The sequence below is a fragment of the Acartia tonsa genome, chromosome 5 (assembly GCF_053477335.1).
Source record: "Acartia tonsa isolate MP-2025a chromosome 5, ASM5347733v1, whole genome shotgun sequence".
Taxonomy (NCBI): domain Eukaryota; kingdom Metazoa; phylum Arthropoda; class Copepoda; order Calanoida; family Acartiidae; genus Acartia; species Acartia tonsa.
Window position 1 is genome coordinate 53,190,828 of NC_137264.1, and position 27,340 is coordinate 53,218,167.

The 27,340-nt window shown below is 31.0% G+C and overlaps 3 protein-coding genes across 5 annotated transcripts in view; 2 read left to right on the forward strand and 1 right to left on the reverse strand.

The window, feature by feature from the left end:
• LOC145319832 (uncharacterized) overlaps positions 1-10,008 on the reverse strand; it is a 39,357-nt gene extending 29,349 nt beyond the window's left edge. The window contains exons 1-9 of the mRNA XM_080162199.1: positions 9,900-10,008; positions 9,006-9,063; positions 8,478-8,592; positions 6,111-6,189; positions 4,345-4,423; positions 3,841-3,896; positions 2,198-2,316; positions 1,231-1,326; positions 882-1,072 (exon numbers count right to left, since the gene is read on the reverse strand). Of these exons, the coding sequence (XP_080018325.1) occupies positions 882-1,072; positions 1,231-1,326; positions 2,198-2,316; positions 3,841-3,896; positions 4,345-4,423; positions 6,111-6,189; positions 8,478-8,592; positions 9,006-9,063; positions 9,900-9,986 (880 nt within the window). The 5' untranslated portion in view covers positions 9,987-10,008. The remainder of the gene's footprint in view (positions 1-881; positions 1,073-1,230; positions 1,327-2,197; positions 2,317-3,840; positions 3,897-4,344; positions 4,424-6,110; positions 6,190-8,477; positions 8,593-9,005; positions 9,064-9,899) is intronic.
• LOC145319831 (serine/threonine-protein kinase BRSK2-like) overlaps positions 1-27,340 on the forward strand; it is a 199,242-nt gene that overhangs the window by 89,689 nt on the left and 82,213 nt on the right. The gene's annotated exons all lie outside the window — the stretch shown is intronic.
• gbb (TGF-beta family member glass bottom boat) overlaps positions 11,091-27,340 on the forward strand; it is a 28,406-nt gene continuing 12,156 nt past the window's right edge. Inside the window, exons 1-6 of the mRNA XM_080162194.1 lie at positions 11,091-11,421; positions 14,764-14,884; positions 15,664-15,783; positions 16,156-16,437; positions 16,944-17,052; positions 26,077-26,137. Of these exons, the coding sequence (XP_080018320.1) occupies positions 11,300-11,421; positions 14,764-14,884; positions 15,664-15,783; positions 16,156-16,437; positions 16,944-17,052; positions 26,077-26,137 (815 nt within the window). The 5' untranslated portion in view covers positions 11,091-11,299. The remainder of the gene's footprint in view (positions 11,422-14,763; positions 14,885-15,663; positions 15,784-16,155; positions 16,438-16,943; positions 17,053-26,076; positions 26,138-27,340) is intronic.

Sequence of the window (27,340 nt, forward strand, 5' to 3'; positions counted from 1 at the left end):
AATTTTTAAAAAAATTTATTTTACGTTAAATATTAACAGAAAAGTTCAATTAAGTGTGCAATAATTTTTACCAAAATTAATGAAAATTTTTTTTTAACAAAACACAGTACACTTTTATTTACATATTGAACTAGTTTTGTATTTGTAATCATTTAGGTGGGTTATCAATTCCACATGAAATGTAACTTTTAAATTGTCTAAAGACAATGAGTTTTTCACATTGTTCTAAAGTATAAAATGTTGAATCCTACTCAGTCTTCAAAAAACGATCTCTCAATTTATGTTTTGCTATATGGACATTTATTAATGTGTAGATTTAATAATAAGTTGATGTGATTGAACGTCATATATATTGTTGTCCTTCTGATAGCAGAAACTTTCCATTGTTGTCTTTCTAATAGCAGAAATTTATGTTTGCTTGAATTAATTTAGCCAATAATGAACTGGGGGACGCGTTTGTTATTAATAATTGGTTAATGCTAAAAGCAAGTTTCAGGCTATTGGATATTAGCCTACAGCCAATAATGAACTGGCGAAAATGAGTTGATTTTATAGGCAAAAAAGAAAAGTTGCCCCATCACTTTAAAAAGGAGGCTGAGACCTAATTTTCGGTCAGGTTTCCCATCCCTTATCCCTGGTGTCAACTTCAATATGTTTTCAAATTTATAAAACATGTATTTCCCATTTGTACCATGGATATAATTAAACATATTTTTAAATTTCTGATTAAAATAGAGTTGTGTCCTTTTTTAATTTAAATAACATAAGAGAACCTTGTAGGTATTGATTTGAGCACTTCAAAATTAATTTATATTTTTGCTAACAGTTAATTAATTAGAAACCTGAACCTCTTACCTATTTACCATAATCAAAGAACTGACCTATAATAGTCTGGTGAATCTTTAAAGGATGGAGGGCATTTCTGGTGGCATTAGTGTTAACAGCCTTGCACTGCATAATTTCAAATGTCCAAGCTTTAAATAGGGCTGGAGATATCAGATCTGACTTCCCAATCGTTTCCAGAAAGGTTTCCTGTGTCATATTTTTAACTCTCACCTTAGGGGCAAATTTGTCCTGGAAAATTTAAATAGGATTGAAGGAAGGAATAAATGAAAACTTAAAAACTTTGTTTTAAATGAACAAAGATTCCCAGACAACTAACTTTTAACAGTTATTCTAGAGTTGCTACACTTGCATGCAATTATGGAGTTTTATATATCCTATTTGAATTCCTGAAATTTAGCAATAGCGGCATCTTTATCTGGTGTGTTAGCAGTACACCAGGAGATCATAGCTCGGAATAGGTCACCCTCACTCACTTTCAGTCTAAAAAGAACAAAAGAGCATAATCCAAATGTAATGGGATGCAATATTTTTACACCCAAGGATATTAGGTTAATAAACATCCAACCCTTTAATTGCATGACTTTTGTCTGAGAAGTCCTGATTGTGCAAGGTAATAAGATGCCAAGGTATTCTCCCTACTCTAAACTATTTATGTTAAGCACAGAGCAGCAGTAGGCACTATTTTTAAAAGTTTTAAAACATAAAAGAAATTTCCAAAATTTTGCTAAAAACAAAATGTTTTGTAAGAAAACAATAGAATTTTTATAATAATCTGGGTTAAGTGATGGGAGGGAATAACTAGAAGTATTCCTCATATAACTTAGTTTATCACTCAACAGCCCCCACCTCCTTTTTTTTATAATATGAATAAAGCCCTTGTGGGAAGTTGGAACTCAAGCTATGTGTTGTATTAGATGTCAGGGGTTCTAATTCTTACTTTATCAAAATAAAATCAACAAAAAAAGTTGTTTATCTATATGGTCCACTAAAACTTGGAGGGATATTGCGGAATAACCTTCACTTCTAAATGCAATAACAATGTTTTTGTAATCATTCTCAATGGAATATTTTTTACAAAGTACAAATTGTATATCACTAGAAATCTAGAGAACAATAAATAATATAAATTGTGCTGAATATTTAGAAACTAGGTATTCAATATATTAAAAAAAATATTTATTTCAATATGATTGAAAAATGGATAACAACATCCTTAAAAGTGAAATTACGATATAATATTTAGATAGAGGTAAACAAACAAGGTATAATTTGATAAAGTGTTTAGAAATATTTAAATACATGTCACATAGCAAACAAACTATAGAATAGCCCCACAATTAAAAGCACTTACCTTTCATCGTCTAAAATTTCCAGAACCACATTCTCTGCCATACGGACAAATGTATTTTCCATCTGAATTATGGCTTGCATCCTGGACTTTATCTCTGCCAGTCCAGATGAGAGAATTCCCTGAAACAAAATAGTTTTAACAAGGATGTCATCATCATGCATAGGTAAAAAATATTGATGTTGAATAGACTAAATTATCATCTTTCATCTTTATATGTAACTAGTTAATTTGAGGAATGAAAGGAAAATAGCCTAAAAACACCCAAGATATTTATCAAGCTTCCCTAAAAAGTACTATCGATTTGGACCAGCAGTTTCTGAGGTTTTAGCTTCAGACTAAAAAAATTACTAATTATAATTTTTATTAGTATCTTTGCACCTAGCCTCATAAATAGGTAGGTTAGTAGACATTAGGAAAATGGGCTAAAACTATCCTTAGACTAATTGTTAAGCTTTCCTGAAAAGTACACCCAAGTTGCACATGTAATTTCTAAAATCTTTAAGACAAAAACCAACTTTATATTATAAGATAGATGTGGATCAGTGAGTGAGTTGTAGGAAATCTATTTGTTTCCATTTAAGAATAAAAATTAAAGTAGAACACTCAAGATATATGAAGCTCATAACTAAACTATTTCTTGCCTTACTTTAGTTATACTTTTTCCCTTTGCATAAGAAAAAATAGTCAACAAAATAAACAAAACAACCTGAATAAAACTACTTGAGAAATTATTCTTAACTTATACTTGGGTATAAATCTAATTCTTAAACTGAAATAAGAGTTTTAAAATCTACATCATTCTTTTGATCTTAGCTTAATTATCTAGTGATTAAATTTCATTCATGATTTTCTTAAAATAAAGACATGAAATTTGTAATTAATCTTCTCTGGTGATGCAGAAAAATAACTTAAAGATTAGAGGTACTTTGTGTGTTGATGTATTCTCTCAAAATGCATTAGCCTTGAAACAACATAATTTTTTTTTAAATTACTATTATAATTATTCCCTCTCAATCCTTTTTTTCAATATCTGATTCTTTTGTTATCAAAAATATTGCTCTGCTATAAACAGTGTTAATAAATACTTAAACTTAGCTTCCTTAGAGTAAATCTATTATTTTACTAATATTGGATGCAGTTTCATGTTATGAGACATGTTATTAAATTATGTTTGTATGAAGTATATTATACTTGTTATCAAACATCTTTCTATTCATGAGAACATCTTAGTTCTAAAACAACAACAAGGACACTTTTGTCCAAGAGCTGTGCAGCAACCATAAGCAAACAACATAGTTTAAAAGCTTCTCATGATACAGTTTGGATAAATTTTTTTTAAACAGTAATACTGAAGTAGTAAAACTTATCTTATTACATATTCAGTAAATATCAAATTAAATGACTTATTGTCAAGTCATATAAATATCTGCTATTACATGTTACATGTGCATGTGAGAACCAGTCTTTATAGATGTTTGGGTGCTTGTACGTAGGGGAGAAAGCAACAGCAAGTGGGAAAGCATGTAAAAGAATTTCTACCTATAGTAAACAAGCAAAATGTAGTTAATTTCTAGACATTTTTATAAACAAACATACATACCTGAATTAAAGATTAGCTGTTCAAGAAATAGTAAACATCTTACCTCATACACATATAGCTGTGATGCTTTGTTTACATGTTCCACTAATTCTCTGTTATCTGATATAGATTATTTATAACCAACTTTTTCTTTCGATATATTACAAAGTACAAATAAATGTATGTATAAAGTTATAGGACAAGAAATTAAATCATTTATCTAAAATTTTGATGGGAAGTACCAATAGTACCTATCTAAATAAAAGTTTTCAAAAGTAAAATTAAATCCAAAAACGTAGTATAACTGTGTTAGAGGAATTGTCATTTGATTTCATATTTATGTTAATATTATTTTTAAATTCATCAATTTTATACAATTCAAAGTTGTAGTCTACTGTATGACAGTCATTTGTATATTTTACAAATCATTTTAGATTATTAAATAATCAAAAGCAATAACATATCAATTATAAAACACTCCTTCAAAGAATATTTTTTTTTTATATAAGAAAAAAGAAAGGGCTAAAATAGAAACACATGTAAAACTAGAAAGGAAAAGTGTAATTTCCTGTGATAGTATTGAGAAATGATGAGAGCTTGGTGTTACACAAGGCTATGAGACCAGGTATCAGGTACATGTGGCCAACCTGAAAAAAAAAGAGTTTACTAACAGGCTTAACTGTTATGAACAATCTGAAATCTACATTTGGCCAACTTAATATTGAAAGATAGATAGCTTCAGCAGCATGTTAATTAATGCCTCTTTAATCAAAAATTCTGTATGATATATAAAATCTATGTGACTCAATCTTTTCTGAATCACCTTTATTCATTATTCTGACCTAATTGTACTATTCTAAAATAGTTGAATAGGTCATGTGACCGTGCCATTCATTTGATTAGATTACAATCCCTGTTACATCAACACTATTTTGTCTTATCTAACTATGATAAGTATTCATTCTATTTAAAGGGGTAGTTTCTTAAGGATCATATCAATCTAGGATTATCCATACCTTTATCACTGCCATACTTATGTTTTATCAGTTATATTATCAAACTTTTAATTTATGCCTAAAGTTCTTTCCAAATAGAAAGAAACTTTAATAGTTACAAATCACCCTTGTTTTTTTTATCAAAACTTTAAAAATGTAATACTCCAATTTCCGCAATATATCTTAAATTCTACCTAGGTATATAATACCCTTTGCAGAACTATCACTTTTCAAGTTTAAAAAATCAATTTTTCCAGATAATTTTATATTTTAAACTTAATCCTGATATGATTGTAACTCTAATTACACAATTTGTGTTTAAAAATATAATATAATGTGTAGATATTTTAGAAATATTTGTTAGCAAACTCTTTAATTAAAAATTAAAATTAATCTTGGAAACTTCATTACTTGTCTTATAAGATTTGTATTGATTCATGACTTCTATGTTATTACTTGATAGCTACAATTTATGGTTATGCTAAAGAACTTTACCCTAATTTTAGTTGTTGATCTTTTAGACTCATTGTAATGTCAATAAAAGTGGGAAACATGCCATACCTAAATTACAAATTCTTTATTTTTATGTACTACCTATTGCCATGCAATTAGTAATCTCTCAAATATATTGTAAATGTTCAATATGATAAAACCTATCAGACACCATAACCTGAATATCCTACACCAATAAAACAAGAAAAATATGTCTAATATTCAGATTTTGCTGAATTGCAGAATAAAAATGGCGGGGTAAAAAGTTAGAATACAAAAGGTATGATTCCATGAAGCAAAATTTGGGTTTTAAGATTAATGAAATACATTTGTAGTATATGATATAATTAACCTAGCTAAATAAAGTTTTTAATTTAGAGTTGGCAATCAGAATCCGAAATCCGCCCAATTTCTGGACTCATTTTGTATCCAGAATCAGAATCCGCAATTGTAATTGCGGATTTGGATTGTTAATTTGTATTTTATTTTCACAGTAGCTTTTCATGCTTTTTTTAAGGCTAGTATAGGTTAAGTAATGGTCAGAAAATGGCCACTGTATGGGCTAGATTTTTAAGACCTTTAAAATATTACTAGAATCCGCAATCCGCAAAACAAACAAGAATCCTCAATCCATGGATTAATCCGCTATTTTATGGGGCGGATTTTTGTAAAAATCCGAATCCGACCCAAACATTGTGCGGATTGCCAACCCTATTATGTCTTGATAACTACATGGTATAAAATTAAAATGCTTCTTACCAACCAATGAAAGCTGCACAAAATATTCTTTTAAAAGATTAATAAATCCTCCTCTGTCCTGTGCCTGCGTCCGTGGATATTACTGCACCTGTAAGAGATTCCAATATTCCATATTATCTATAATCCACTCTACTTCTCCAGATTTGTATATATACTCCAGCACCCGTCTAAAGTAACATAAATTTAAATTAAAAATCAATATTCAGAGGGAGAGAAGCTAATGATTAGAGCGCTTGCTTACAGTTCTTGGGATGAATGGTTCGAGTCTTGCATCAAAATCATATGATTTGAATTTTATCAATCATTTCTGTAATAAGAAGAATAGTTGCCATAATCAACCCAGAAATAGAAAGCTCCTGTTGAGGCTACTAGTCTAATATAAAAGGGGGGGGGGGGCGAAAGTGACACTTTTTGAAACCAAAACTAAAAGTCAAAGGAACTCAACTAAAAAAAGAGTTACAGGTCTGACATTTTGCATGGCAGTTGCTTTATAGGGGTACAATATGGAACTGTGAAAAAACGGCGGCGCAGACGCCGAAAACCGCCGAGAAAAGGCAAAAAAAAATTCGGCAGGAAACGGCGGTTTTCGGCAGTTGCGCCACCGTTTTTTCACAGTTCCATATTGTACCCCTATAAAGCAACTGCCATGCAAAATCTCAGACCTGTAACTCTTTTTTTAGTTGAGTTCCTTTGTTGACTTTTAGTTTTGGTTACAAAAAGTGTCACTTTCGCCCCCCCCCCCCTTATTATGTTAAAAATTTAAAAATCCTGCATTTTTATCCTTGTATCACGTCCCCATACATGGAGAAAAATAACTTAAATCAAAACAACACTTAGTTATTAATGTAGTTTTATTAAATAGTAGAAAGATAGAAGTTGTACTTTGTGGAATAGAATAGTGTATTAGCATATGAATAATATTGTTGTGTACATTTTTCTAACCCATTATATGAGTACGCTTACATAAATTCAGGGCTCGGCACTCGTAGATTCTTTAATTATCCGCAGCCGCATTTAAATCTTAGACAATCTAATATTTAGCCCTTACTATACAAAAAAAAACTGCAACCCCAACTGAGTGCTGAAGACCGAATTCTGAAAATAACATATTTTTAAACATTATTCATAATCTGCAACAACTAAATCAATCTTGTTTTTAATGTATCACAACAAAAACAGTCCTGAACATGCTTGGCTGCCGAGCGTTGTATAAATTAGTACTATTCTTATGCATTCAACAGGAACTGGGAAATAAAATATCAGATCTAAGCTAAGTTTTAGAAAGTACAAACATTTACGCAAAATGACTATGACCATCGTTATAAATCACTCACACACATACAAATATAGAATTTTTGCCTAATATCCTTTTAAAATCAAATTTCTGGATATGCCAAAAATTATTTCTATACAAGAGTTCAATGATCTTATTAACGTTATATTTTTTCACTTTATTTAGTATTTATTTTTATTAAGTAGGTATTGCTAAAAATTTAAACTTTAGGTTTTTAAAACAAATTTATGAATTTTCATATCTAAAAATATGCACATGTTGTTTAGGTAGGTAGGTATAAGAATGAAGATTTTGTAAGAAAAATGCAAATTAATTTTATCACTGTTCCCGTCTTTTGAACTGTGAGAATTATGTTCATAAATAGCGCAGCAACAACAAGCCAACAATATGTACTTCAGTCTGTAGACTTAAATAATTAACAAAATCTTATTTAATATTAGTAAATGTAATCTTTAAACAAAGAAAGTAAAAATCTAGAATGAATTTAGAACAAATAATATAAATATTATTTTAATTGCACTTTATGTTATATAAGTTTGTCCTAATTAAAGGAAACGGTTTACTGATGGTCGGACATTCCCTTGGTATAGAGTATCTTTGCTACTAAAAATATAGGGTTAAGCCAGGCGTAAACAAAATCTTTCCATCTCTCTCATACATATGCAAATTCCGTGCTTTTATCCACTAAGCTGGATAAACTACTTTTAACATTTAGTTTTAGAACCTGACCTGAAAAGAATGGTGTGCCTTCACTTCCACACAAATATACAATTGAAAGTTTTCCATATAATCAAATCATTAGAATAGAAAATTATTACGAAAGCTTAAACTGTTCCTTCCCCTTTAACAATCTTAAACCCCTCCCCCCTATTTATCTCTTTCTTTGCCTTTGTAAAAAAAAAGTAGTTGATGTTAGGCGGTAGTGGATGCGCACCTTGAAGAATTCTTTTCTGGGAAAGTATAGGGTAGGTTATTCTCAAGAATACAATAATGGAAAATTAAGTAGGGATACAAGGGGAAGTATCATCTCTTTAAAAGTAAACAGTCCCTAAATAATAACTTATAGAGGTTAATCTTTATATCCATTTAAACTAACGTGGTTGAAATTACATTGTGATGATTACTTAGGACACTAAAACGGCAGACCTATCAAAAACTTACCTAAATGAACTACTTTCAACATTTTTGACAACCACCGGAGATTCATCCGAGGCGAGAAGGCCAAAAAACTTTGCCTCAAAGTACGGACTAGCCAACGATAAGATAAGCTTGTGAGCCTGATCAATGAAATATGATTTAAAATTACTTTTTGGAGTAGGAAAGAAAATCTACAGTTCAATATGCTTATATGAATGATTTCAATGGTCTATTCTATTATATAATTTAGTGGATAATCATTTTTTTCTCTCTGAAGATTAAGATTTTGAAATTAATAACCGTCCTTTTTATACAACCGATATTGTTAGGTAATTGATTTATTTTTTACTATTGTTTAAGATAAAATTTATTGTCAAGTAAAATTACACTATATAAACAAATATACAGAAAAAATCTAGTTTCATGTTTTTCAAGTCACAAAATTGAAAAAGAAATCCTCAGAAGATTATACCACAGGTATAACTTAAAAAGTTAAAACTGTTAGGAATTAAAAATTAATTTAGGTAGGTAATATTTTTGTCATATTCATTTCCTGCACAAGACTGCCGTCTGGTAGCTGAAAGGTTACGTCTGATAAAGCATTGCTTGTCTGTTATATTATTTTATTATCCAAAACTTTCATTTTGATTCATTTGAATTAGTGCAGCTACCTACTCTATTATGATTATTTTTTCTTTAAAGGTTTTATTTTTGTTTATCATATTAATGAAAGCCTCTCAAAGATAAACAAAAAAAAGTTTTGTGTTCTTATATAAAATTACTTATTCCCATCTAACAGTTAAAGTCACTTAATATTTATTATACTTTAGTTTAATTCTAATCTAGTTAAAAATCCTTTTTAAGAAATGCACTTAGGTAAACTAAGGCTCTAAAAGTTGGCTGTCTCTTGTCAAATTCAATAGAGGCAATTGAACTGTATATGTACATCTCTGGCTAAAGTTGAAATATAATTTAGAATCAAGTTCTCCCATTATTGGTTAAAGTTTAACCTAGGATCCTCTATAACATTGGATAATTGGACTCGACTATATGTATATAAATCAATTTTGTAATAGGTACCTACTTAACTTTGTTGTTGTTTTTTCTCATTTATAGGAATGAAAAAAAATGTGAAGGATTATTTTTTAGAAAAGTATTATGATCTTGTTAACCACTGAACCAATTGAGTTTCCATTTTAGGGATTTGCTTAGGTCCCGAGGTGGTTTTGGAGTATTTCATTTTTTTAAAATCAAGTCATTCGATATTTTTAGGCTCTTAACAGCCCCAGGTGCAGCCGGTAGTATTATAGCAAGTAGGAATGCATGTCCTCATTAACAGGTGCAACCTTAAATTAAGAACAGTTGAAAGTTGGTTTTCAGTATCAAAACTAAGAATGATAAAAACGTCTCAGGAATTTTTAATCGTGTAATAGTTTGGATAAAATCCTCTGGTTTGGAGTAAAGCTTGCTGATCAAAGTCTTCATACAACTGGAGTCCTCTCGCCAATCCATTGTATGGCTTGGAAAGGACATTTATGTCCCTAAATCAATTAAATTTATAACAATTTTCTGAAAAATAACATTTAAAATTACAATGGGACATCATAAAAAAATTTAATTAATTAATATAATAGGGAAATATCTTTAATTTATATACGTTCCTGGTAATAATAAAACTATGCATAATCATCTTTGGAATCTTTGTTTTAAATCGAATTATGAGAACATTTTAATTATTTGATTGATATGTATACTGATATTGCTTTAAAAATAAAATTATATATAACTATTAACAAATTGTTGCAGAAACCTTTAAACATTAAGATTTAATACAGATAGGACAACTAAATCAACATTTTAACTGATATTTTCATTTATTATAGGTATGTAAAGAAGACAAAGATCAAATAAAACAAGGTTTAAATAACATAAATATTTTATTAAAAATGTAATTTTTGACTAAATAACGTATTTTTTTAATCATATGAAAAAAGTTTCCTATCATAGAAGATTTCATTTAAATATTTTGCTTATTTCATTAAAAAAAACATTCATTTAAATAGAAAGTTTTGCAAAGAATATGTGAATGTAAATAAAGTCAGCTGTTTTCAAAACAATAATAAAATTTCTAATTTAGAAGCAGACAAAATAAAGGTTGGGGGGGAGTGGGTAGCGCGTGAAGAAAAGGGAAGGGAAAAAGGTAGATAGTTGGGATAAGGATTAATGACCTTTTTAAAAATATCCCTAAAATCGCATTTTTTATCATAAAGTATATACATTTCATATATTTTTTGTTAAATTCACGCGAGAAAATAATTTCTTTTTTAATTTTATCATTTTTAACGGGTTTGGGCCCCTCAATTTTTTAAAACCAATTTGAATATCCCGGTCAAAAAGGATTAGGTTTTACCTTCCCCCTTTTCATTAATTTCTCCATTTGACAATGGGGGGGGGAGGATAGAATAGAGAGAGAGATAGATAGATAGAGAGAGAGAGAGAGAGAGAGAGAGAGAGAGAGAGAGAGAGAGAGAGAGAGAGAGAGAGAGAGAGAGAGAGAGAGAGAGAGAGAGAGAGAAAGAAAAAGAAGTAACCAAAATGGGTAAAGAAACTAGTTTTGTTTTGGGTAGGGGGGGTTAGCAATCAACCATTTTCAAAACAGCTGACTTCTATTTTCTTAATTCCACAACATAAACAAACAACGATTCTGTGAAATTATAAAACTTAACGAGAAGAGAAGATCGATCAAAGTGCTTAAATTATGAAAAATCAAGCAAGAAATCATCAAAATATAGTGATTTAAAAACCCTTTTTATTCGTGAATTATAGACTAAAAAAAGAAATAAAAAATGAGGCATTTTTGGGTGCTTGCTGCGGTGGTTTTGGAGTTCTGCCTTGGCATGCAAATGTCCGGCTATTATTACGACAATGGATTACATCAAACTGCTCTTCATTCCAGCATTGATCCCAGGTACGTTACGTACAATGGTTAGCTTTATAGAGAAGCAGCTACTATAAAGTTAATTTGAATACGGTTATTTTCGACAGACGTACTGAGCTCCGGCCGTGTATTTGATATCTTCAATTATCTTAACTTATTTCTCGCTAATATAAGCTGTGTATATACCATTATTAAATTTCTTTGCTGATTTTGATTTTTTTCAATTTTTCTTGTCAAACCATAAGTAACTAGTTTAAAATCTGTCTCTATGAAATTTTGCGTATCTTGGCCATTTACGATAGCCGGATTTACAATTTTTAAAAAATTTTATCAATATACAACAAAATATTGGTTTGACTTTAATTCTTTTGATTGATGTAAATTTGAATGTCTAAAACGCACTAAAAAAGGCCGGATATAAATGTCCAGGAGTAGCGTAGAAAAACAACACTTACACTAGCCGGGGGGGGGGGGGGGTTATCTTCTTCCAAGGATTTTTTTCTCGAGGGGGGAGGGGGAGTTACCCTTCCCCAAAAACTAGTTTTCATTCTTTCCAGGACCTATGAGAGTCTTCACTTTTAAGGAGAACCATATCGATCCAGCGGTTAGCAAAATCCTTCAATACACACAGACAATTTCTGTTACTTTTATAAAATAATTAATATTTTACAGACAAACAGACGAACGGACATGTCACCATTATAAGTAAGCTGCGCAATATAAAAAAAATCCACAATGACCTTGCTTTGAAGATCTCTTTATAATAAACATACATTGGCTTAAAATCTTTGAAACCTTTATTAAATCTTGATAGGTTTTACAAATTAGCTGCGTTTAGTTCAAACAATTCAACCAATAATGTTAATATACAAGAGGCAGGGGCGTCCAGGCTTTTTAATTTGGGGGGGGGGGGTAAAATTTTGAATAAAAATTTTGAGGGTGCCCCCAAGCTCATTTTGGGGGGGGGGGTAATCTTTATTTCATAGAGGCATTTCTTTATTCGGGGGGGAGGGGGGGGGGGAATTGAAAATCCAAAATTTTAAATTCATTTGGGGGGTGGGGGTTGTAATCACCCCTTTACCCCCCCCCCCCCTTTGACGTCTATGACAAGAGGGGTAATTGTGTTATCCTAATATTTACATAAATGTATCACACATTGCATTGTCTTGTCCCTGAATAAACTTTATTATGAATAAATGAAAACTTTAATGAAAACTTAAATATTTCTACCTATAGAAAGTTGACTTATGAAACACAACAAAATTTTGATTAGGAATATTTAAAATTCAAATTAGCCATCAGATATTTTTAGCTCTTATATGAATAGAAAAATTAGTCTTCAAGGATAAATAGATCTATAGGTAGCGCAGCAATAACAGGTCAATATATAACAGGTATTTTTATTGAATGCATTTATTTTTTTATTTATTGTCTTTATATAGCATATTTATGGCTTTTTCATACAAAGTGGTTTAATGAGCACTGAAATCGCCCCCTGCTAATATTTTTAATGAATTAAATTAATGGGAAGTTATCAGTGGAAAGCCCTAGGGGCTCTATATCAAAGGAATATGAAAGGGCAGAAAAATAGACTTAAACCATACCTACCCGGACTTTTTTTAAAAGATAAAATAGCCTAAAACCATTCCGAAACCTTTAAGTAGCTTCACTGTAAAGGAGGACCATATCGGTTCAGCAGCAGTTAGCAAGATCCTTCGCTACAGACAAAAAAAGCTTATTACTTTATATATTAGGATAAGGGGGGGGGGGGATAAGTGCTCAAAAAAACTTTGGGAGAAAGCACCGATTTATTAAATAGTATATTAAAGAATTCGGCAAGACTTAAAGACTTAAAATGAATAAATTAGACGGATGTACAATGTACATACAGTCAGACTCTAAGTATAAAATTATTTCGCTGCTACAATGATTAAAAGTTAGGAGAAATCTTTTTATAGTTAGATAACTATCTCCTTAGTTAAAAGTGTTTATTTCTTGAATTATTTCTATAGACTTAACCAAAATTATTTTTAGTTAGGTAATTGGTTAAAATTAGATGAACATACAACAAGGATGAAAACATCCATAAAAGCGAAGCACTAAAACGGTAGGACAAACGGACATTAACACTTGTCTAAACTGAATAATCAGAATATAAAAGCATAAGATTCGAAGCAAAATTGTAAGTAAATTTGTTGAATAAGGGGGGGGGGAAGTTCTGACACATTTGCGTAAACGGTGAGTATAGGCTTTATCTTTGGACTGAGAGTATAGGTTATTAGGGATAAAATCATTCTTATATGATGAATTTCCCCCAGATTTAAGATTTTTTGGATAGGCCTCCAGGTTCCGGAGCTCCAGGCCTTCAGGTGGTCTCTGTACAGGTAAAAATGAAAAAAAAAAAAATTTTTTAAGTTAAAAATCAACTTATAAAACAAAATATGCATATTTTTTCTTCAAATATGTGAATAATATTAAAAAAGATGCATATTTTGTTTTATAAGTTGACCTGTAACTTTAAAAAAAAATTTTTTTTTTTCATTTTTACCTGTACAGAGACCACCTGGAGGCCTGGAGCTCCGGAACCTGGAGGCCTATCCAAAAAATCTTACATCTGGGGGAAATTCATCATATAAGAATGATTTTATCCCTAATAACCTATACTCTCAGTCCAAAGATAAAGCCTATACTCACCGTTTACGCAAATGTGTCAGAACTTCCCCCCCCCCCCTTGCTTGATACAGGATAATGTTTATGGACATACTTACATCTTTAGGACTTTATTATAGAGTTGCTTCGCTTAAAATATTGTTCTTTGTTGTCCCAGGAATCAATATACCAAAAATCAGATCAAACGGATAATTAGATCACATATAAATATGTTGTTAAAAAGTAGAAAAATCAACATGTTTAAAATGGACGCACGGACATTCTGGTTATAGAGTTGCTACGCTTTCTAAATCGTACCTAACTACTACAGTAATCACCATACAAAGTTTGAAATCGATAGGACAATTCTAACATGCCTAAATTAACGAATAAAAGCTAACTATCTTGGACGGACGGACGTACGGACGGACGGACCGACCCTAATTATAGAAAAAGCTTCGATTTTAAAAATATGTTATTTCAAATAATTTCTAATTATCATAAAAACAGTCTCTACAAAGCACAGATGAAATTAAGATTTTATAGGGGTTGAAAAATATACTCAATTAAAAATATGTTTTAGTTTCATGCCTTTTTAAAACGGTTATGAACTTTTTTCTACTTTAAATACAAAGTCAGTTGTAATCTAAATGTTTTTTGGGTGCAAAACTACTCTATAACAAACTACATTCTCAATTTTATGATTTTTCTTATTATATATAGAGAACAAGAGGTGATGCAAGAGGAGATCCTCCACCTGCTGGGCCTCAACTACAGACCTCAGGCTGCTCCCAAGAGACGCACCATCTCATCAGCTAATTCTACAGTGCCAACATTTATGAAGGTGAGGTTTTTCAGACAGGTATGGGGCTGACACTAGTCCACAAAGTCTGTTATTAGTTGGCTTCACAACTTTGGGATTTCTAGTGAATTTTGATTTGTTGTTAAGTTAAGTGTTCAAACCACTAATTTTAATATACAGAAAGGGCATTTTGTGCATCATCATTGGGGATGTTGTACATCAATTTATCGTCCATTGTCTTATCCCTTTAGATCCCTGGAGGTTTTGCCAGGTCAAAAAATCAAAATGACATTGGATAGCTTTGATCTCAAGGGGGAGGGGTTTTCTCTAAATAGTTTGAGTCTATCCAAAAAGATATTAAAATAATTGGGGAGAAAAATAATGTATCTTCCATTATCCTATACCTTTACCTTTCCATATTATTTAAGTTGTTTTTCTCAATGATTCTATAATGTCATCGTTAATAAGTAATTATGTAAATATCTACTTGTACTTTTTCATACCTCTTAGAACAGTTTTATTAATATTTATGAATCTCTGTTTAGTCTAGACTTAAAGTATTTTATGACTTAATAATATATTTTATATTTAAACAAGGATAATTTTATCCAAAACTTGTTATAACTTATTTGGAGAGGTATTTTACAGTGAAATTTAATTTTTGGTAGATTTTTTTCAGTAATCATTAAATATAACACCTTGCTCTATTGCTATTTCAAATATCAAGTCAAAACTTTTATTGGTGTAGTTTGGAATAGACTTAGACTTACAAACCCTAGTTGATGAGTAGCTGTACTAGAATAACTACAAATAATTTTTAGGATATTTACAAGTCCTTGGTAACGCCAGTTGGAGAGGAGGGTGAACTAAAAAACCTGGCCCAAGAATCCCTGGAGTCTCTGGCCCACAGTCCATTCCAGCTCCAAGATAAAGACCTAAAGGTAGTTAAAACAAGGATGTTAACATCCATATAGTAGTGCAAAAGTAATATTTAGAATATTATCCTCAAAAAAGGCCCTAAGTGCTTTCATTATTTGTCTCTTGCTGGCCTCTTAGAGATTTTATCATCTTTAAATGCAAACTTGTTTCCTCACAACCAGGAATTACGAGAATTAAACTTGTCAACCTACCCTTGATTTGCAAACTTTTATCTGGATGTCTTAATTATACATGGGAATTAATTCTGGTAGTATTTACCTAACCTTATATAATTGGCTGGTTTGTACATAATTCATTTTATTTATAAAAATTATTTCAAAGAATAAGTAGTAAATTTTTTACTACTAAGTACTAAGTTTTTATATTCTTTTTAGGCAATCAATGAGAGTGATATTATCATGAGCTTTGTGAACTATGGCCACCAGGAGGACTATGAAGTCACCAGAAGATACTGGTTCGACGTCTCAGAGGTACCCATAGCCGACATTTTGCTTGGTTGTGAGTTGCGCATTTATAAGAAGAAGCGCGGAGGAAATGCCGCGTACAAAGTTGCGGTGTATCAGCTGATGGATGGGACTACGGACGAAGACGACCTTTTGGACTCACTTGTGGTCACGCTTGACCAAGAAGGATGGATTGTTCTAGATGTTATCAAGGCATACATGAATTTATTTTAGATATTTAAAACTTTGCAGTAGGTAGTTGTTTTATATCATATATATTGATGATTTTTAGGATAGCCAGTTATGCTTTTGTTATGATACCCTTATGTTGTTAGACCTGCTTTACTAATACTCACATAGAAACTTTATAAGGTATGCTGTGATTAGACTCGAACCATCTACCCAAAGAGCTCATTGCAGATTAACTTAAGGGGACATTAGACTGCAAATAATAGTTATACCCAAAGTTTTAAAAGTACTTGTTCGTGAGTTTATTAACTTAAGATTCTTTTGTTAAAACAGGATTGGTTTGTACAAACTAGTAGTGACAATAATTTTACTAGACAGAAGGGGTAAATTTATTTACAATAAAGGATATGCATCAGGTTATCATCTATTCTATGATCCCTTTAAATTCTTGCTAAACAGTCACCAACTGAACTTCTTTATTTAAGTAGTTTTGAATGCTCTATTACAAACTAATTCATGTATGACCAAAGGCTCTGAATTTCTGGTTGGAGAAGCCAAGCCACAACCTGGGTCTACTGCTCCAAATTCAGTCTGTGGATGGCAAGGAGATGCTTGCCCCTCATGATCTTGGCTTAGTAGGTGAGTTATTATGACACCTGGGTACTCTTTCATAAAGTTTCTGTTGAGCACTGACCATCTCCCAGATTTTTATCTAATCAAAAATGAAGGGGAGGGAATGGGAGAGGTTCTGGCCTAAACAGTAAACAAGTTATTTATAGGGAAATCCCCAACACATGTCATTATTTATAAGGTTATTTACATAAACTTAAATTAAAAGTATATAATGCTATAAGTCCAATGGATAGTAAACTATTTTTAAGAAGTGATGTATTGTATAGTGAAGTATTGTAGGTGCAATAATCATAAAAAAAAACAGAAAAAAAGAGTTCTATGAATTATGTTTAGCAGTTTGAATACATGGATAATAGGGATTGGTGGAGTTTTTTTTTTACTAGTAGACGAAATTATTTGTTTATATTCTGTTTCATTTCTAAGATTTTTTTTTATCTCTTTCATATTTCCACGGTCCAACATTTTATTTCCCGGCTTAAAATAAGTCTATATTAGCAAGGACGTCCAATAGGGGGGGGGGGGGGAGTCTAGGGGTGTTACCCCCCCTTCCCCCCCAAAAAAATAATTTTAAATTTTTGATTTTTTATCCCTCACTTGGACGTATTTGCCTATATGACATAAAGATTAACCCCCCCCTCCCACCATATGAAAAAGCCAGTTTTAATCTGGCTTTACAAATATTTGTTGCTAAAATCATTAGGCTTTGATGTTCTTTTTAAAGTGAATTTATATAGAATCATAGGTACTTGTGTAATCTGTTAAATAAGGGAGTTTTAAACTATTTACATTATAAGTATAGATAAGTTATGCTCTTAAAATATTTTTACTTCATGAAAACCTTTATTTCTGAACATGTTGAGATCTGTTATAAAAAATTTGCATTGCTGCAGAAGTTTTTTTCAGATTCACAGAGAAGCAATTTTAGAAATATATGAGTTATAAAATCATAAAAATTTATTTAAGAGCAATAATTAAATTTAATTTAAGAGATTTTTTACAGAAAAGAGTTATGGTTTTTTTAAAGAGTAGATGTTTATTTAAAAGGGGGGAGGCGAAAGTGACACTTTTTGAAACCAAAACTAAAAGTAAACAAAGGAACTCAACTAAAAAAAGAGTTACAGGTCTGAGATTTTGCATGGCAGTTGCTTTATAGGGGTAAAATATGGAACTGCGAAGAAACGGCGGCGCAACCGCCAAAAACCGCCGTTTCCCGCCGAATTTTTTTTGCCTTTTCTCGGCGGTTTTCGGCGGTTGCGACGCCGTTTCTTTACAGTTCCATATTGTACCCCTAAAAAGCAACTGCCATGCAAAATTTCAGACCCGTAACTCTTTTTTTAGTTGAGTTCCTTTAACTTTTAGTTTTGGTTTCAAAAAGTGTCACTTTCGCCCCCTCCCTTTAAAATTCCAAAATTTGTGCCATAGTAAACAACTATGACTTGAAATATGCGATTTTTTTTAAAGAATACTTTTTCAGCCAAATTATATGCAATTATTCCTAGCCTAATAGTTGAATGAAATATGATATTGCTGTTAAGTTTTAAAAGTAAAGTAAAATGAGCTGAAAAAATTTTCTAGATTTTTTTTAAATTATGAAAATAGCATTTTTTAAATAAAATCAATCGGTTGCACTGCCATTGCATTGTAAAGATATTTGTGTCTGTATCACAGTTAAAATGTATTGACGGACATACGGACATTACTTTAGTTACAGAATAGCGGCGCCATGTTAAGAAATAAAGAATTTGGTGGGGGTTTTTTTTCTAGCGGTTAGGTGGAAACACTAAAATGCAGTGCACCTAGATTTTCAGTAGAAATTATTATTCTCAGAAACACTAGAAGGTGTTTATGCATTTCACCAAAGTTTTGTCATATCATCACTAACCCTTAGTGTAACGGACTTACTGCCCGGACGGAGAAATAAAGTTATAGAATAGTTTCTCTACTAAAAGTTATTAAAATTGGTCAAACCAGAGTTTCATGAACTGCATGAATTTGAATAATTTTATGCTACAACAGGTTACTTAATGTTGATGTGCTAGCACACTTGAAACTGGATGGTGGAAAATTGGTGCAAAATGAAATGAATTTAGATATGAAAGAGGATCAATCTTGTTTTCTTTTCCTACAAATTTATCTTTCTTTTCATCATAATTATCATTGCAATTGAAAAAGATAATTTGCAGCCAATATAAAGATTTTCACTGATTATCTTCATTTCTTTATAGAAGTAGGTACATTAAAAAAAATCTCAGAAACATAGCAATTAACATTATGAGGTGAATTTAAATAAAATCTATAGATATTTGTTTTTTCCCTTTTGACCGTTATTAGTAACATTTTTTGGATCACGGAAAGGAAACAAAGTTGCGGGTTTCGTCGTATTTTCACAGTAGCTTTTCTCTTATTTCTAGATCCCGCAGGGGGCTCTAACCCTGTAGGGCCTATTTTCTAACCCTGCGTTTACTTAACCTAACCTAACCTGCGTTTATTTAACCTGATCTAAAATAACCTTTCAAATGTTACTGCGAAAATGCGTTAAAACCCGCAACTTCGTTTCCTATGATCCCATTTTTTCCTAAAAAAATGTACATTTGTGTTTCATTTAACCTGTTATTAGAATTCTATATGAAGTATGAACTGAACACTCCATTTTGATTAAACTTTCATAATGAGAACTATCAAATGCTGTTGTTAAGTCGAAAGAGCACAAACTTTAAAATAAATTTTAAATGTACAAATCTTTTTTTGTAAGGAATAAGTATGTAGGTACAAAAAAGAATCAAAAGAAAGCAAAAATCTAAAACTTTATCCCATTTTAAATCCTTTTCTATTTTAGCAACAATAGAAGAAAATTGTATAAAATATCTAATATTACATAAATACTCAGCCTATTGTAGTAAATAAAGAAAATATCAAATTGGATCACAACTGGTGCAGAGAGAAAGAAATGTATACACTGTTCAATAAATTTTGAGAGATTTATTGGCGCAAAATATTTTTCCTTTTCAAATCAAATTTCTGGCCGCTATATGGTTTGCAACATCTGACTGCATACTTTGCAAAGTTGTTTTAAAAAGGCTTTGATGTTCTGAATGAGATAGATAAAAAATTTGAGTATTAGGAAAATGCTTAATTTACCTGACCTTTCAACCTTGGAAATTGAGAGCAATACTTTTTTTTCTGTTTTTCAGTGAGACAAAAAAAGTTTTTATTTTATCATTAAAAATCTATATTTTTTTATATAGTTATTCTATAAGACTTAATTTTTACCTGGTACTATGGTCACAGTTTATACGTTAAAATTTGGGTAATAATTATATTCATTGTCCTTTCACTGTATTGGACATGGTATGGTTTATATCTAAATATTTTCAAAGTAAAATTATTGTTTAAATGGGGAATTAGGTATATTACACAAATTTAAATTATTGAGTAATGAAAAATAAAATATCTATTCTGTAAATCTATTGTTGAGGGAAGGGTGTTGGAAAAAGAGTTGAGTTGACAATGAAAGGATTTATTTACAATTTATGACTATTGAAGTAATCTTCCTTTTCTTCCTCTACACATCTTCAACACAACAGGATAGCACATAAAAGCAGGGAGGAAGGGAGGGGACAATGGTTTGAATATTCAATATTTTAGGGGTTTTAAACCTAGGGGATATGCTCAAAGTGTTCGTGAAGGATTTAGCAAGTTCTGACTGACTTTTTGGACTAGCGCGCAATTGCCGCGGATTTTGTTATGATCCTAGCAGACAAAAATATTTACGCTTTGCTATTTTCTTCAAATTTTCTGGATAAATCTGAATTTCATTGCTTTTCAGCTAAAACTTTTGAATTGAATTAATTGCTTATTGTCCCCTCCCTTCCTCCCTGAAATAAAAGTCTGTGGACTGATGGCTATAGCAAAGGGGGGGGGGGATGTATAAAAAGAAACAAGCCAATATAAGGGGAAGAAAAAGGGATTCTATTATTGTGTGCTGCGAAATTGTTGTCTGGAATATAGATATGTTAGATATAGATATATATAGTTGCCAAGGAATACATCCGGCTTTAGAAGAAAGACCGGGTATAGTCCCTTTCGTGACAACGCTTCTTAAGGAGCGTTTCGTCATATTTCACAATAGATTTTGATAGGCTAAGTTAGGTGATTTCCCTGCAGGGGCTAGAATTAGGAGAAAATCTACTGTAAAAATATGACGAAACGCCCCTTAAAAGGCGTTGTCACGAATAGGACAATACCATAAAGACCTGTGCATTACCGACAAAAGCTTTTTGGATAACTTTTACCTTAGTATATCAAGTATTATTGTCATATTTTAATTCATTCCAATGATATGAACATTGAGACGGTGCATATAAGCTTGACAGTCTACCCACAGAATTGTTAAAGAGCAGTACTTAATTTACAACACTTGTTTATCAAACCCAAATGCTTTTATTTTGTGAATTAAGCATTTAAGCATTTAAATATTTGAAGAAGCAAAACATTTTTAACCGCCATTAGGTATAGGTGTCAATTTTTCTTATCCAGTAATCCCTATTTCTATATTTAATGTTTATCTTTTTTTAAGTGTCCTATATAATTTGAAATCAACAATAATCAGCCCTTACATTTTTACGTTAATCTAAATTTGGCGAAATTTGGTAAAATGTAAAATTGTACTTTTTGTATTTGAATCATTTGTTAATAGAAGGAAAACTAATTGCAATCCTATGCAGAAAAACCAGGGAAAGAGAAGAACATTGAACTTAAAATGAATCTTCTCTCAAACTTTGATCAAAGATAGCTTATTATTTAAAGGGGGAAAGGTTTGAAGAGTACAAAAGAATACATACTTTTCTTGCAATGAGAGTAATCTACCAAAAAAAGGTTTCAATCATCAAAATTCATTGACCTTTCTTTATATCCCTGAGCCCAGCAAAGTATTATGATTACTAATTGAACTAAGTTATACAACCTAGCTAGTCAGAGAGGATTTCATCATTTCTATTTCAATTTAAAATTTTAATGTAATTCAATTTGAACTCTAAAATTGAAAATGGCACCAAATTTAAAATGTAACAATTAGGATTTCTATACTCATTTTCATGTTTTTGTACTGTTTACAAAGGCACTGGTAGCCACGCCCCTATAGCCATCTAGAGTATCTGTTTTCAAGGGGCGGTGAGGGTCTAGAAAAATATCTTAAAACTATCACAATTCTTAAATCAGAAAAAAATACCCTAAAACCATCACAGACCTATGTAACGCTTAACTAAAATTGAGACCCCAATCGGTTCATTAGTTATTGAGATCTTAAGCTTCAGATAAATTAAAACCTTACTACTTTACATGATTGGATAGTGCAATCTGGAGGCAGGGATGTTGGCATATCTTAATATTTATTAAAACTTAAGAATTATAAGAAAGGTCATTTTTAGAGAGGTAAAAAATACAAGGAATTTTAATAGACATTCAGAAGGCTATAGAAAATTTTAAAGTTTGAAAGGAAAAATAAGGGAAACAGACCCATTTAGAAATGCCATGCATCTAAAAATCTAAAGTAAGGAAAGGCTCAATAACCTGATGAATGGGTGATTATACTTTTTTCCTCCTTATCAGCAACTCTTACAAGTCCTTAAAAGGACATTCAAATATATTGAAAATATAACATTATATTCAAGGGATGTGAAATTAATTCCCCCTAAAAAAATTCTTGTGTGTTATAACTTATACCTATGTATGTGAGTTAATTTAGAATTAAGACTAGTAAGTCATGCTGATATTCCTTTCTTGCTTACAAAGTACATTGCTCTACCATTGCTATTATTTCTTGCTTATTTATTGTTTAACGAATCTCAAAGAAAATTAAAGTCAGGAGTTTACCTTTCCAAACAATTTTAGCTGGAAGTGAACAAATTAGAAGAAAGTTAAGTTTGTTCCACAAAGTCCTTTTCAAGATATAGAAATCATTAGAAAACTTATTTGGAGTTTATACAAAATGGCAGAAAAAAACTACTAATATAAATGAAGGTGAAGTAGACTGTTTCTGCACTAGTAAGCCTGGGCAATTTTTTGTTTTATTTTTTTAAAGACCTAAGCATGATTTTTTATTGTATTTCTATTAACTCTATTAACAAGGAATTTCTTAAATTAAAAACAGGTGCAACTTATTAATATAGAATCTGACAATTGACCAATAAGAAAGCAATTTTATTCCCCCTACATCCAAATCACCCTGCTAATCGTTATTTTGCCAATGAAAAGTATTTTTATTTTGCTTAATTGTAAGAGAACTTGCTACTTAGTTTTGTTGGACGAAAAGTTTGTTCAAGTACCCCCCTTCTTTTACCCTTTTTAGTCCACTGTGAAATTATATCTTTTTATAAATTAGAAATAGGTAGATTTTTTCATAAAGGAACGGTTTCAATAACAAAAACTGGGACTATTACATCCGTTGTTAGCTAAGCTTTTTGGAATTCATTTACAACTTTCAAACTTTTTATTAGGGTTGGCAATCCGAATCCGGAATCCGCCCAATTTCTGGCCAATTTTGGAATCTAGAATCCGAAATTGAATCCGTTTATTTATAGCGGATTCGGATTCTTAATTGTTATGCAAAAATAAGCGTCTTGAGTTTTTTTCACCCCCCCCCCCCCCCCTTTGAAGGCAAGATCACTTCCCCCCCCCCCCCCCCCCACACACCCCACCCCCGCCTACACTACCAAGTGGAGAGATCAGAAAATATGAAAAAACGCAGCTTTAATTCTTCCCAGTACCCGGTATAATTTAATCCCTTAATTTATTTTTTTAAAGCCTTTTAAAATATTGCTAGAATCCGGAATCCGTCCAAAAAATAAGAATCCGAATCCGGTCCAAAAATTAGACCGATTGCCATCCCTACTTTTTAAGCATTTTCTTCTCCTTCCTTCTGTTTGTTTTTTATTTTTAAAAATGCCTTCCAAATTACCCAAAATATCCACTGTTCATTTTGTTCCAGTAATTTACATCAAATAGACTTTATAATTGCGGGTGTGCATTCACCTCCGCTTGTGCCTCACATTCTCAAATTAGCAGAATCGTAAATTATCCCTCGGAATTAGGAAGGGAGAAGATATTGGCCTTTTTATTCACGAGTTCCCAAAGTTTTTTAACAACATTTTCTTATTCGCTGGCTTAACAACTTTGAGGACTAATGAATTTTTATTTTTTGGTTCATTTTTAGTGTCACTCCAAACGTTTCAATCTATAATATTAATCTGTAAAAGGGTTAATTTTGTGTATCGTTATTTAGAATCTAATTCAATTTATCGGACCTTGTACAGTATATTTTTGCGAATATGACACACAAATTGGATGGAATAATTGCACACCATACTTGCGCACTTTTATATCAAACCCACAAACCCCCTTCCCCTTCCTTCATTTATATTAAGCGGTAAGAATGTTAATTTTTTGCTTACTTGCAATCTGATTGGTTGCAAAATGGATTTTCAAAGTGGCATGATTTTGCTGTAAGATATAGCAAGAACATTTTAGTTCATAATAATAATAAAAAAGAATAGTAGTATTAATAGAGAAATTGTTCAATTAAGTTTTTTTTTGTCCAGGGCAGGTTTAAGTCTATTCAGCATAGCTAAGTCATCCATAATATATTTGAAACCCCCTCCCTCACAGATTTAAATTTTTGAACATTTTGTTCCTTTGTAATAGGTTGTGAACCCTTAGAGGCTAGAGGCAAAGTTTCTTGTATAATGTAAAAGATAATTGTAGAACCAAATAAAAATATCCAAATAGCTGGCGACTACTGCATTACAAGCAGGACTAAAGCAATTCAATTCTAATTAAAAAATCCTCTAATACAGAATTTTTATTGGTCAAGTATATTTTGCAAACTTTTTTCTTAGACCATCAAAAGTTATAATTGTGCTAGATCTGGAGATCCTATATTTTTTGTATACTAGCTGTACACCCAACCTTCAACGTTAAAATATTCTATAGACATATTACAATGTAGACCTGAAGAAACGGCGGCGGAACCGACGCTATCGCCGAAAACCCATTTAAAAATAACTGACTTAAAGCGGAAAACAGAACCATTTTGGCCCTGTTTTGCCTGTCCTAATGATGTGCAAAACTTTTCTCTTTGTAGAACTCAAAAAAGTGAGAGGGTAAAAAAATTTTCCTAGGGGAAAAAATAACTTTAGTGTGTCGAACAAAAGATTCAATTGACTATTTTTGTATGCATAGGCAAGGGAAAAGATACTAGATAGTCGGGCAGTACTTGGATATCTCAGAGACAGTACATAATTCTTCTGGAGATTAATTATTATTTTACAAATTTTTAGCTAGTTAAAGATAACATTTTCTTATTTTATCTATTGCTTAAATGATTTAATTCGATCAAATATTAATACAAATTTCGAAAAATATTTTTCTTTAGATACATACATATTATCCCTTATTCCTGGATTTTCTATGTTCTTATGCCATACAAGTTAATTCTATACATTTCATATATATTGGTTTATTTAAATACATAATTTTGTAAAGAAATAGCTAGCCATTCTTACCCTTATCAATAGCAATACTAATAAAAGAGTTATTTGTGTAGGTATCTGAATTTCGCCGATTTTTGTTTTTGGAAGATTTTTTTGAAAAGTTTAGAAAAATATTGAATGTTATTTATTCACTTTAAATGTTTAGACTAAAAAAGTATCTAGATTCGTCAGATATAAGTCAAAGTTATTTTTTTTGATCAAATAATTGTTATTTCTCGCATCGTATTATAAACAGCTTTCCGCGGATATAAAATATACAATTGTAAGATTAAAACCAGTTTTTTAGTCCTGATATGCCGAAGGCACGGACTAATTTTTTTTGTTTTAATCTTATGATTGTACATTTTATATTAGCAGAAAACTAAATATAATACGCTGCTAGACATAGCTTTTTCGTATGACTGAGAGCCGGTTTTAATCCAACGAATACTAATCGGTTTCGACGCGATTCGGGGAAACCAATTAATTTATTTTGTTATTTAAGGAGATCAGTTTTTGAATACGCCACACGAATCCTTTATGGTTGCCTACATCAAGGACGGAAGGTTAGTTATTGTAGATCAGCAGCGCAGCTTTTCTAAAACTAGTTGTTTGTTTGAACAAAATGTTTTTCCATCAAAATTTCAGCTACGTTTCTTTCTCTAAACAACTTATTCACTTTTTTTATTATTTAACGTTTTGTAATTACTTTTTTCATGCCTAAAAATCACTTTTAAGAAGTTGTAATTCATTTTACACTGAAATCTTTTTTGGTTAAATATAAACATTTTGTATAAACCAATTTTATAAGTTAGTCTAATCACGTTTTTCATAATAGGAACATATCAATCTTGAAGAGATAGAGTCATAGAAAATCGTTAAATCTATAAGCCCTCTTTTTTACCTCAATACTTGACAGTGATAAAGGTATAATTTACAGAAATTTGAGGATTAATTTATCTTTCATTGTACAATCCCTTTAATTCCCTAGGATTAAATCCTTTTCTTGTATCCGCGTCATTGCAAACTTTTTGATTAAACTAACTTATAAAATTTGACTATTTGCGCAAATTCTAATAAAATTTGACAATATTGTGTTGTTCATCAAATTTTGAATGTATATCATTCATGTTTTCTGAAGGGAAGATACTAGAAAACTATGTTTTTACATGAATATGTGAATATTATTATTGGCTTTAAAAAATGGATGATTCTCTCTTACTATTATGTGAACTAGCTGATCCGCCTCTAGAATCTATAAACTCTGTACTTAAAGAGATAAAAAGGGTCAGAAAAATAGTCTAAAACCATCCCATTACTTCAATCTATTAAGACTCGTGTAAAGCGTCCCTAAAAAGAGGAACTTAATCATTTTAGTAGTTATTGAATTTTTAGCTTCAGACAAAAAATCTAAAGGTGTAGTTTCACGAAATGCATTTAAACTTAATTTAGTGAACCGCATATTTTTGCTAGTTAATGGGTTAAACTTTATTTATATGGCATATATTTGAAAGAATTTGTGATATATGCAATTTAAAAAGACGATTTTCAAGTCTTATTTTAGAAACTACGTGGTAGAAAATTCTTTCAAATATATGCCATATAAATGTATTTTAACCAATCAACCAGGAAAAAATTTGCAGTTCACTAAATTAAGTTCAAATGCATTTCGTGAAACTACCCCTTTTATAATAAGATTTTAGTTTGTCCGTTTTTATAGTAACAAGAGAAACATGAATCTTGCCACAAATCATGCCTTTGGTAGTGGC